We start from the raw sequence: 12,547 nt of genomic DNA on the forward strand, positions 1-12,547 counted from the left end.
CCACTTTCTGAGCAGCATGACCATTTGACATGGCAGGCTCCTTTCGTGATCGAGAGTCTCATACTCAAGCCCGAGGTAGAAAGTCCTATGAATTCCCCTTGCTTCTGAATCGGAATCCAAACTGAAGTGGCTGGCTTGGGCAGTAATCCTTTCCAAAAATAAGGGCTCTTCAAATGGGACTCAGCCACTATGGTCCTAACTCATTAACATCAGGGGTCTCGGCATCTCCTCCAACAGCGCCAGGGCATCTCTCAGCCCACCAATGTTTCAGAATACAATGCCGCTGCACTGATGGAGCTCCTTCGTGAGAAGGAGGAGAGGATCCTGGCCCTGGAAGCTGACATGACTAAGTGGGAACAGAAGTATTTAGAGGAGAATGTGATGAGACATTTTGCTCTGGATGCTGCGGCCACCGTAGCTGCTCAGAGGTAAGTGGCTGGCTGGTAGAGTCCCTGAATGAAGGGCAGGGGTGGTGTGGAGAACAGAAAAGTGACTGATTGATTAATAGATTTTCCAGTGTTTTTTTTTTCCCCATAATGTTCTGTTTCTTTTTTCTCAGTTTCTGCTTAAGTGTGTGGTTTTTGTTTTTTTCGATCTGGTTATGCAGAGACTGAACAACTGTGGGGCAGAGGGTCTGGGATTTGTAAATTAAAGTTACTGACGAACTTACTGGAATCATAGTTCAGCTTTCTTCAGGAGCCAGAACACTTGCAGATGGGATCAACTGAACGTCCGCACACCTCCTTCCCCAAAGCCTCAGGTTCTTTCAGCCACATGTGTAGGCTTCTTTGTTTAGCCCCAGGACTGGAATGAAAGCTTCTCCAGAGAAATGCCACTCAGAAACTAAATGTCACTCAGGAGTGGCTACTGCCATTTGATAGCTCTGGCTTGTCCAAGGTATGCCAAAGACTGTGCTGAACATGAATCCATCCCTGCCCTTTGAGAACGTCTATATTTGAAGCCCACATTCTCTGTGCCTCCAAGTTCATCACATGTAAGCAGTCACATTCCATTTGGTAAGGGAGAGAAAATGGCAGGAGGTGTTTTCTTTTTTTTTGCCCTTTATGTGTTCCCCTTTTCTCATTATAAACATTTATTATTGCTCTTTGGAGGACACAGTGCTCTTATCCAGTTTGTCTCGCTGCTGTTTGTAATCATCAGTTGGGAAAGAAACAAAAACTAAATTCAAATCAGGAGATGATGTGGATTGTTGGAGATACAGACAGAGCCATGGTCTGGAGTTGGGTATCTAAGGCAGGCTATAGCATATTGCACCCAGATAGGTCTCTATCCAGAAAGTTATTAAAAATCATGGCGTTGTTTTTAGCATTCTCCTAAATGTGGTGAGCCGGCAGAGTCTGGCAGCACTTGCCAGACTTTGGGTTGGAATATGTGTGTGGAGGGGGCAGTGGATACATTTATTTTCGAGTCCTTCTCATGTCAAATCAGAGGGAGGTCAATGCTTAAAAGCTGGACTGGTGGTTTGTAAACCTATTCCCAATTCTTCAGGAAGACATCTTACGTTTCTCTAACATGCTCTGTCTGTCTCCAGATACCCCCTATAAACCTTAAACAGATAGAAATTGCCTGTGCCTTGATTTTGAGGCCCTCATGGGCTTAAGCTTACCTGTCTTTGTTTTTTTTTTTTTTTTTTTTTTTTTTTTTTCTGAGAACGGTGTGCTCAGTCCATGCCAGTGTAGTAATAGAGTGCAGAGAAGCCGCAGCTGGGCTGGAAGATGGTTGAGAAGTTTGTAGGCAGCTTAGAAGCAGAATGAAGTGTAATTTTAGCTGCTGGTTCCCAAGAAAACACCTGTGCCCAGTGCTGGTTCAGAGGTTATTCAGGAAACCCTAACACTGACAAAGAGGTGCAAGGCATTTTTGTCATCTTTGGGCAGAAACTTAGAAAGATACAGCTCATGAAGGTGTGCGGTGTGAGAAAATGTTGGAAAGCCAGGGTTCTTGGTGCTGGGAAGTTCACTGTTGAAACTGACTTCAGAATAGATTCCAGGTCAAAATGCAGGAAAGCTAGGAGGTTGTCATTTGGGGGCCTTGTATAAAGAAACTACCCCTTTCCTTCCTCCCTGGAAAGTTTTGAATATTGGGAGAATCCCCTTTCAGATGGATTTCTTTCCAGAATCTGTTGGCTCCCATAAAATAGATTTGATTTAAATTGAATTCCTTTAAATCACCAGGTAGAAAGTTTCCATGCAATCACTGTTTTCAGTAAAATGTGCATGCTTATCATTTAATATGGTAAAAAGCAGCCAGTTCCCACCTAAGGAACACTTTGTAATAGTTCCCTGGACAAACATTCCATATCTGGACTGTGTACCTTTTGCATGCCTATTAATACAACCCACAGAAGAGACTGAGAGATTGTATTTGAATTCCTGTAAAATGAGAGAATTGGACTAGGTGATTGTTCCAGACCCTTCTATTGCTAAGATTATACTATTTTCCCAAAGATTTGCTTCTTATGCTCTGCCACAGAGATTAGTTTCCTACTCCTCCTTTCTTTCTTTCTTTATGAGATTTCAATCATTGGAAAGTAATATTCAGAAAACTTTGTTTCAGAACCTGTGGGCTCTTCTGCCTTCCCTTCCAGCATCTCTTCTGCCATTTCTTTTCTGTCCAGTGATTTCACTTTCCCTCCTCCCAACCCTAAATGTACTGACCAAGGTTCTGCTCTTCACCCCTTTCTGTAGTAAAGGCTTTATATTCTATTTTCTTCCAAAATAATTTTTAAGTGCCTAGGATATTGGCTGCAGATGGAAAGTGCTCAACATATGTTTGAGTAATGAAGGAAGGAAAAAAAGGAGAAAAAAGAAAGAGGGCAAAAGGAAGAAGTAAAAGAAGAAAGGAAATGCTTTCTAACTCTATACAACTTAAATCCTTAAATCTAGTGCCACATTGTACCAGCCTGCTCAGTTTCTGTGTATTCTGCTTATTATTCTGAGATATTAAGTATCTCAAACTTAATATATTTGTAAAATAATAGCTCATACATAAATAATAAGTTGCACCATTAGGAAATGTTGCTGGGGTCATACAATGGTAGTTGTTGAATTTTTTCAATTGAAGTATTGTTCACATATTTAAAAACCACTTATTTTAAGTGTCTGGTTTGGTGAATGTTGGTAATTGTATATAATAATGTAGCCACTACTACCATCAAGATAGAGGACACATTCTAAAGTGCCCTTATGCCCCTTTAACTTGATCCCTTCCTCCCATGCCTGACCCCAGACAACATCTGTTGTCATTGTAATTTTGCCTTTTCTAGAACATCATATAAAAAGAGGCATATAATATGTACTTTTTTTGTTTGATTTGTTTCACTCAGCATGATTACTTTGAGCTTGCTCTAAGTTAATGCGTATATCAATAGTTTATTCCTTTTTATTGCTGAGTAGTGCTCCATAGCATGGATGTACCACAGTTCATGCATTCACTTGATGATGGATATTCGGATTGTTTCCAGTGTTTGGCCACTGTGAATAATAAAATATAGATTTTTAAATATAGGAATAGACATATGTCTTTTCTCAGGTGAGAAGACATATTGGGTTATCTGTTTTATACCCATTCCGGCATTTTGATTCTGTGAAGCATCTCTTGTCAAAGGGAAAGCTGTTAATGCAAGAAATCACATGTAGTGTTTACTATATAAGGTACACTTCTAAGCACTTTACAATTATTGCTTATCTTCACAATAATTCTTTGAGAGAAGCACTGGTATCCATTCTACAGATGAGGAAACTGAGGCACAGACAGATTAAAGAATTCCCCTAAGATCACACAGCTACTAAGAGGCAGAAGAACCAGGACTTAAATCTACATTTTTGATACCTTAAGTGCTATATATACTCTACTGCCTCCCAGATAGGATGATTTCAAAGATGGTGAAATAGGGAATATTACCTGTTCAAGAGTTACTATTTGAGGCTTATTATTTAGTTTCTTAGATTATCATAAATAATCACAAAAACATGGCTTATATTTTAACTTCATATTATTGTGTTCCTAGAGTATTCCTCTCCAGATGCTTAATGTAGATGAGGGAAATTGCTACCAAGTAGGAGTTCATCTCAGAAGAACTGATTTGGCAGTGCAGATTTTTAGTTTCAGCTCACAAATGGTGATTTATTTCTGAATAGCAGCAAAAAGATAACACACCCGATCAACCAGTAATTTATTTCTTTGCATTTACTGAATCAGGTTGTTACCTTTCTCAGAATGTGCAATGTTTTGCTTTTATTTGGGACAAAGTAAATCTGGGAAAGAAGGAAGTAAAAAAAGGGAAAGCAGAAGGTAGAAACTGGTCACACACGTGACGCATGTCTACCTAGTCTGGCGCTGTGGAGGCCTTTCTCAGGTTCCGTTCTCTGCTTTCTTCTCATTCTACCTTCTGTCTTAGTTATCTTGTTCTCCACTATAGCTTCAGATAGTAACTCTGACATCTCTAAGATTAAAGTTAGAATTTTCAACAACTTGTTGGATGGATATTGTCATATGGCTATTCATAAGACACTTTAAGTCCACTGTAACTAAAATCAAAACCCATTATAGGCATTTTCCAAAAAGAAAGAAAGTTCTCCTTGGTTTCCTATCACAGAAAATGAGCAGTATGCCATCTTTTCTAGTCATTTGAATTAGAAACAACAAAGTCCTCATTCATTCTTCCCTCTCCCTAACACCCACATTTAAATAGTCTCCAAGTTCTAGCAATTCTGCTTCCTGTAGCCTGTTTCCATTTCCCTTGCCACTTCACCGGGTCCTGTTTTCAACATCTCTTGCTGGGATTATATAACCTTTCTGACTGGTCTGCCCGATTCCAGTATTATGGCTCCTCTAATCCCTCCATTACATTTCAGCAGAGATAATGCTGTCTTCCTGAACCGTAGCTTGGATCATTTCATTCCCTTTGAAAAGCTCTAATAAGCTTCAGTGCCTATTGGAATAAAGTCCAAACTCATTTCTGTAATAGTTAATTATTTACTTTTTTCCCCTCCCCTTGCAAGTTCCCTACAGTCGGGGACTAGTCTTATCCATGTCCATCCACTCTCCAGCCTCCCAGGAACTTCAAACACACTGCTCCACTCATGGTTGAGCTCCCATTTTAAATAAACAAAAGGGTGCTACTGATAGGAAAAAGGTGGCCTTGAAGTTTAAAAGGCCGCTAGATGTTTTAATTAGGAGGTCATGGGTGACATTCTAGAAAACAATGTAAGTAATGTGACGGGGATAACTTCATCAGAGGAAGGAGAGAGAAGATGACTGGAGGAATAGTTGCCAGAAACCATTTACTTAAGGATTTGAGTTGCAGGATAGTAATTCAGGGATATGCGGTTTGGGGTCTGTAGGTTGTCATTTCAAGCCCAGCATCTCTCTACTGATGTGCTTAAGGGTAGACTCAGAGTATTGGAAGTTAGCAGGTCAAGTTGCTCCCTCAAATGCTGTGCCTGCTTGCTTTTGCTTAAGCCATTGCTCCGTAGCCCCAGTCTTCTAGAAGGAAGATTGATGTCGAAGGCCGTCCTGGCAGCTCTGTAGGAATTCACTAAGTGCCCCACATTTTCAGGCTCCATTCCTCAGGAGTTCACAGTGTCCATATCAATTAGCTGGCAGGGCTCTGTGTCCCCAGAATGGTCTTTTATGCAATGAAAGTGGCTCCCCCAGGGACAAACCGTACGCTCAAGTCCCCAGTGTCCATAGACACTATACACTTTTAAAAGAGGCCTGCCTCTGAAGCCTCTGCCATCACATTGGAACTGCACTGCGGGGGTCGCCTCCAGGATCATACCAAGAGCTGGAATTCATTCAACTCATACTCTCTTGTATGTTATTCTCTTTCTACGCACACTTTGCTCTCTTAATAATAACTTGTTGAGTGTTTTTACTGTGCCTGGAACTGCATGTTTTACATGCACACTTTCATTTCATCCCCCCCAAAGTCCCATGAGATATAAGTATAATTATTATCTCAGTTTTGCAAACAAGGAGCCTGAGGCTTAGAGCAGTTAACCCAATTCCTGAGCTCATAGAGTTTGTTAGTGGCAGAGGACTAGGGAACGTGGAACTTGACCCTGGCATGGCCTATAGTCAGGGCCTGTGCTCTCAACACTACACAATGCTGCTTCCTCTTGGGTACTTGGGAACACAGGGGCCATTCGCAGTAGGATGCAAGCAAGTGAACTGCACTAGAGCAAGTGTAGAATTCCGAGATACTAAAATATTTTGAATTTAGCAAATGATGAAAGCCACTGTGGTCCTTTCCCTTTTTGTTCTCCAATTATTTCACCATTCAAATGAATTGTTTCTGCCTTGCATATAAGATGCAGGCATTTTGGGGAACAGTAATTTTGCAGAAGCTCACCAAAATTCCCCAACTTTAATACCAACTTTCTGCCTCTTCATTCCGCTGCTCCTTCACAGCCATCTGCACTGGTCACAATCTCTATGCTAACAGGACATAACCAGCTGCCAGCAGAAAAGATGCCTGAAGTTCTCCCACAGATCCTCATTCTCAGAGGAAGTATAATGCAGCAGCGCCAGTTCATTGTTTCCTCAGCCTATAGTCTGGTTTTCTTTAAGACCAATATAATTACATCAACATTCTTCCTAAACTCGTTTTCTTTCCCTCCAAGTTACTCAAATACGATCCAGTTTTCTTTCTTCCCTTCCCTCTTTTCTCTACCACTAGTTCTAAATGAACTAAAGAAAGATGCATGACGTCACTTGTCAGGAGGGTATAGGATTCCCATTATGTCTTTGACTTGTGCTGTAAACATCAGCCTTGCCCATGGGTTACATCCTTTCCCCTCCTCTCCTCTCCTCTCCTTTCCTCACTTCTCTTCTCTCTCTCTCTCTCTCTCTCTCTCTCTCTCTCTCTCTCACACACACACACACACACACACACACACACTTGCCTCTTTATTAATTACCCCTTGAGTTAATGGCATGAGACACTTTCAGATGGAACATGATGGTCCCTCATGCAGTTGGGACTCTGGCAAGAGATTAGTCACTTAGTTGGGGGAGACTCATTGATTTGGCACTTGAATGTTTCAGATATAGCTTAGATAGGAATCAAGCAGCACAGACTCAAAGGCCCTGCTTCTCACTCAGCTCCCATGCCCTGCCTGAACTTGGCTGTTGACATGTCTAGAGTTCATTTCTAGCAAACACTCAGGTGGAGTTACAGCTGTTGAATGTAGCAATAGCTCTTTGGTACTTTCTCTGATTTCCTTCAAAGTCTAGCCTTTTCCCCTTCATGACTGTCATGAGAATAAAGTGGGCATATCTCATATGTAATATAAATAATCATATAAAGTGGAAATATGAATATCTTCCTATTGCCTGGTCATGATCTACAAACTTGAAGGGACTTTCTGCCAGAGGTTTTGGGAGGGTGTCTCTCTAGTTCTGAAGGCAAGCCTGTGCACTTCTCATAGAATCCATCACTTACTTTTGCAGTTATGTCTGTCAATAACCTCTTCTAGCTCTGAAAGCTGAACCTTCCCATCTTGGAGATTCTTATCAGTAAGTCACCCAGAAACCGACCATTCCTAATAAGTTTGATTTCAGTGTAGGGCCTTCCAGCCTAAGGCTTTTGACTTAGGACAGAGATTTTGTTGCCCTCCCATCATTATCACTGCCATTTTCCTTCCCAGGGACACGACGGTCATCAGCCACTCTCCTAACACCAGCTATGACACAGCTCTAGAAGCTCGCATCCAGAAGGAGGAAGAAGAAATCTTGATGGCCAACAAGCGTTGCCTTGACATGGAGGGCAGGTAAAATGTTGATCTGGACTCTGGTGGATCTGAGAAGTTGGTATGGAGACCAGATAGGTCAGTAGGGAAGGGCAAGCATCTTCATTCACAACAGGGGAACCTGATAATGCAGCCTCCCCCGAGCCCTGCACCCCTGCCAGCCTGTTATTTAGGATTTGAGATGCAATGACCTTTACCTTGATCATTCCCACTAACTCTGGAATTCCGAGTAACACTGCTTTCCCCATTGTCCTTGGTAAATTGCTTCCATTTGCCCTCTGCCAGAACTGAATTGTTGGTATTTGCACTCTGAGGTATTCTTTCTAGCATTGCACCTCAACTCTGTGGTACAGCAGAGTGCTCAGTAAAAGAACATCCACTCAGGGCTTCCCTGGTGGTGCAGTGGTTGGGAGTCCGCCTGCCGATTCAGGGGACGTGGGTTCATGCCCCGGTCCGGGAGGATCCCACATCCTGTGGAGTGGCTGGGCCCGTGAGCCATGGCCGTTGAGCCTGCGCGTCCGGAGCCTGTGCTCCGCAACGGGAGAGGCCACAACAGTGAGAGGCCCGCGTACCACAAAAAAAAAAAAAAAAGGACATCCACTCAAACTCGGAGATGGGGCATCTGATGTCTCTTACAAGCGCATGATCATTTACTTATTAGCCGAAGTAGCCCATTCTTAGAAGTTCTCATCTTCTCACTCACTGACTCATCATTTCCATTGACTCAGATTGTTCACTAAGGTACCCACTACATCAGTTTACTCTCTCATATACAGCCCTTCTTTTCACAGATACTTTTCTTTGGCTTCCTAAGGTTTAACTGACAACTCCTGGATGTTCCTCTGTGCCCATATGGGTGTGCATTAAAAATTGTTGCACACTGTCTCTTGTCTTACAACTCAGAAATAAGTAGACCACCCCCTAGTCAAAAAGATAATGGAAGCTCAAGTCCATGCAGGTAGTGAGACCAGAACCTGGAGGTGGCAACAATGTTTTATATGTTCTTTGTCTTTGGCTCCTAGGATTAAGACCCTCCATGCCCAGATTATTGAGAAGGATGCCATGATCAAGGTACTCCAGCAGCGTTCCCGGAAGGAGCCAAGTAAGACAGAGCAGCTGTCATCTATGCGGCCAGCAAAGTCTCTGATGTCCATTTCCAATGCTGGATCAGGCTTGCTCTCCCATTCTTCCACCCTGACTGGCACCCCCATCATGGAAGAGAAGCGGGATGACAAGAGCTGGAAGGGGAGCCTAGGTAATGACAGTAAATAAGGAAGATTAAAGTGACACGTTTAAAGAGAGCCCTGACTTGGATACGTGCCCACGTGGCAATGAGGAGTAATGGTCCCACTTCTAGAGAGGAAGATATACCTGGTTGGGTTTTGTCCTCCTGAGAGGCTGACTGCATATTTAGGAGACACCATGAAGTCTCACTGAGAGAACACTGGTTGAAGCCACAGCCCTAGACAATAAGAATCCTGAGTTCTGTTTGGGTGGGAAAGAAGATAACTTCAATTTCCTCTTAAAAATTCTCAGCTTTGGCCTTTGCCATGTGGAACCTTTTGTCTTTGTCCAAAGCCCATGTGGCTTTCGTGTCACTGAAAATTTCAAAATTCCAGCTTTTTCTGTGTTCTTTCCTCCCGTATAATAGGAGGACACAGAATTCTAGTTAAGCTAAATGGAGCTGGGTGGCAGGTTTTTGTTACCAGAATATTCTGAGATGAGAACAGAATGTACTTTTTCATTCCATTCCTGTCCATTCCTTCCCCTCTAATCAAAACCCCAGAAGTATTGTGGATACCACGAGGCACATTTTTGGAGCCTGAGGAAACAAGCTATGTATATTTTAATTTTAGCTCTCTTTGTTGCTTCTAATACCTTTCTTGGTCCTCTGACACTTGCAGTGTCCTTTGCTTAGAGTAGGTATTTGGGGGACCATGGTCATGGTTAGAACCTTAGATCACACAATTACTATCACACTCCTCTGCGACCACAGACTTCTTTCCCTGATCCTTTCCAGCTGTTTGGTAATGGCTGGTGTTGGTTATAAGTGGAACCAAGTAGAAGCCTTCTGACAGCTCGTTGGAAATCAATCACCATTGGAAAACTAAATCAGAACAGATACCCAGGACACTTAAAGGTTTAATACGTTTCGCTGGGGCATTAGAGAATGAGAACCAGAAGGGATCTGCCAAGTCTGAAAGAAGCTTTTAGCCACGGTGGGAGGTGCCTGACAGACTGATTCCTGGGTTCACTGGAGGCAAAAGTAGAGAATTTGGGACCATTCCTATTCCTCCTGAACCTCCTGCAAGGAAGAAGAGGTAATCAGATGTCTATATTGGAATAGCCTGTAGTTTTCTAAGCTCCTTCCCTCTTTCCTCTGTAGGTATCCTCCTGGGTGGAGACTACCGTGCCGAGTCTGTCCCTTCCACCCCCTCGCCTGTGCCGCCCTCGACTCCCCTACTGTCAGCTCACTCCAAGACAGGCAGCCGGGACTGCAGCACGCAAACAGAACGGGGAACGGAACCCAACAAAACCGCAGCTGTCGCTCCCATCTCTGTTCCTGCTCCAGTTGCTGCTGCCGCCACTGCTGCCGCAATCACTGCCACCGCTGCCACCAACACCACCACCATGGTAGCTGCTGCTCCAGTGGCTGTTGCTGCTGCTGCTCCAGCCGCCGCCGCCGCCCCGTCTCCAGCAACTGCTGCTGCTGCTCTTGCTGCTGCTGTTTCTCCAGCTGCTGCTGCTGCTCAGATTCCAGCTGCTGCCTCTGCTGTTGCTGCTGCTGTTGTTGCTCCTGCTGCTGCTGCTGCTGTTCAGCTTGCTCCAGCTGCTCCGGCTCCGGTTCCAGCTCCGGCTCCAACTCCAGTTCCGGCTTCAGCAGCGGCTCAGGCTTCTGCTCCAGCTCAGACTCAGGCACCAACTCCAGCTCCGGCTGCAGCTGCTCCTCCAGCTCCAGCTCCAGCTCCAGCTTTGGCTCAGGCTGAGGCTCCTGCAAGTCCAGCTGCCGGTTCTGGACCACGTCGTTTGTCTATACCAAGTTTGAGCTGCAATCCAGATAAGACAGGTAGTAATTCTCCGGATCAGGTAGCCCTGGGTTCTGCCCTCAGTGACAGATCGGGTGGTTGGCCTGCTGTTTAGGCACAGCTCGGTCATATGGGCAGCGCTTTTCAAGTTCTAAAGCAGATTGATCAGAGGAGATAAGGGCAGAGAGTCTGTAAATGACTTCTCCAGGATAGAACGGGGATGAGTCAAGGTCATTTTCCCAGTAAAAGTAAATGCTCAGGTGAACAACAGAGGGAGTGTAGTGGGCCAATGTCACTTTGCCATAGGCTTAATGGGGGCTCTAAAGCCACTTCTAAAATTTGAGTTTTCACCTTGTCCCTGAGTGTTTTCTAACCCCTTATTTCCATTTAGATGGCCCTGTTTTCCACTCCAATACTCTGGAAAGAAAAGCTCCCATTCAGATCCTGGGACAAGAGCCTGATGCAGAGATGGTGGAATATCTCATCTAAATGGCTTAATCAAGAGCTGCAGTTTATCAGCAAGAATGCTTTTAATCATTTTTCCCTTTTGTTTGTTCTTATTTTGAGGGTGAGGACAAGGGTTGGGTGGGGGGATGTTTTTTAAAGGGACTTTTTATTGAAACAACATAGTACTTAGGTAATACCATATGAACTCCAGTCTTCTGGTACACTTAGAGAGTACCTCTGAAGCCAGATCAATCAGAATGTGCTCTAAAGTTTATTGTTTGGATTTATACAAATTCTGGGACTCTTAATAGCTGGATATACATCAGTGTTTTCATTGTGCTGAAATTTGTTTAGCATTTCCGTATTCTGGATCATTCTTTTATCGAAGAGCACAGTATGTTTGGAAGACAGTGTGTAACATGTAGTTCAGAAGCCAGAGAGGATTTGGGTGTGTGCTGTTTTGTATAGTTTCCATCTAGGCAGCATCCAGAGAGAGCTCTCGCCTCGGGCACATGAAAGGGAATAGTTTTAAGAGCTATGTAAACTGAAGAAAAGGTAGGGAGTATTGGGGTGTGGAAGGGTGCTGGAGCTAATTTTCCCTCCCAATTTCCCAGCTACCCTGGGCCAGGAGATTGTGTTTATCTTTATTTCAGTGGTGCTTTGGAAGTGGATTCTTTTGGTTCCCTCGTGGAGGTTCATACATTCATATATATACTGTGGAGTAATTTATGCATTTGGATAATTAATATATTGCTTTCAGATGCTAGGAGAGTAAATTAGCTGAGTGATGTACAACTTCTTCTCTCTTAGGGAGTTAGACCATCTGAGGCCTTGATGGAGAGTTGCATGAGGTGCTGTATGCAGACTTGTGTGGTCTGTGTGTAGCCAGGAACATAGCTCGCTTGCCTTTCCCAAGACCAACCTGCTTAGTGTTTATTTCTTCTCCAGCACAAATTCACTGGCTGTGTCACCAGTCTCAAATTGCCAATCATTTGCAAAATGAGGAAGCGTTTTCGTTAACAGGTTGAATGCTTTGAATTTCTGGTGACTACTTTGAAATAACTCATGTTGTTTGCCCAAATTCTTAGCATACGTCTTAAAAGGCACATATGACTATCACCTCCAAGGGAATAGCATCAGAAGCCCAAAGTAGTATGCTGCAGTCAGCGGAGAGGGGGGCTGCAGCAGTATCCCCAGCTACCTCTTCTCACTGCCAGTGACTCCATCTTGGAATACCTTTGGAGAGCAGCAGGAAACGCACATGTGGGCAGGGACCAAGGAGGCCATGGCTCCAAGCTTTGC

At 43.7% G+C, this 12,547-nt stretch overlaps 1 protein-coding gene across 3 annotated transcripts in view; it reads left to right on the top strand.

The window, feature by feature from the left end:
• The window catches only part of AMOT (angiomotin), a 51,162-nt gene extending 39,875 nt beyond the window's left edge, over nt 1–11,287 (top strand). For all 3 annotated transcript variants that reach the window (XM_060086915.1, XM_060086916.1, XM_060086914.1), the window contains exons 7-11: nt 238–428; nt 7,671–7,793; nt 8,795–9,027; nt 10,159–10,839; nt 11,190–11,287. In XM_060086915.1, coding sequence (XP_059942898.1) covers nt 238–428; nt 7,671–7,793; nt 8,795–9,027; nt 10,159–10,839; nt 11,190–11,287 — 1,326 coding nt within the window. The remainder of the gene's footprint in view (nt 1–237; nt 429–7,670; nt 7,794–8,794; nt 9,028–10,158; nt 10,840–11,189) is intronic.
• Nucleotides 11,288–12,547: the final 1,260 nt, after the last annotated feature.

Source organism: Mesoplodon densirostris, chromosome X (genome assembly GCF_025265405.1).
Source record: "Mesoplodon densirostris isolate mMesDen1 chromosome X, mMesDen1 primary haplotype, whole genome shotgun sequence".
NCBI classification, from domain to species: domain Eukaryota; kingdom Metazoa; phylum Chordata; class Mammalia; order Artiodactyla; family Ziphiidae; genus Mesoplodon; species Mesoplodon densirostris.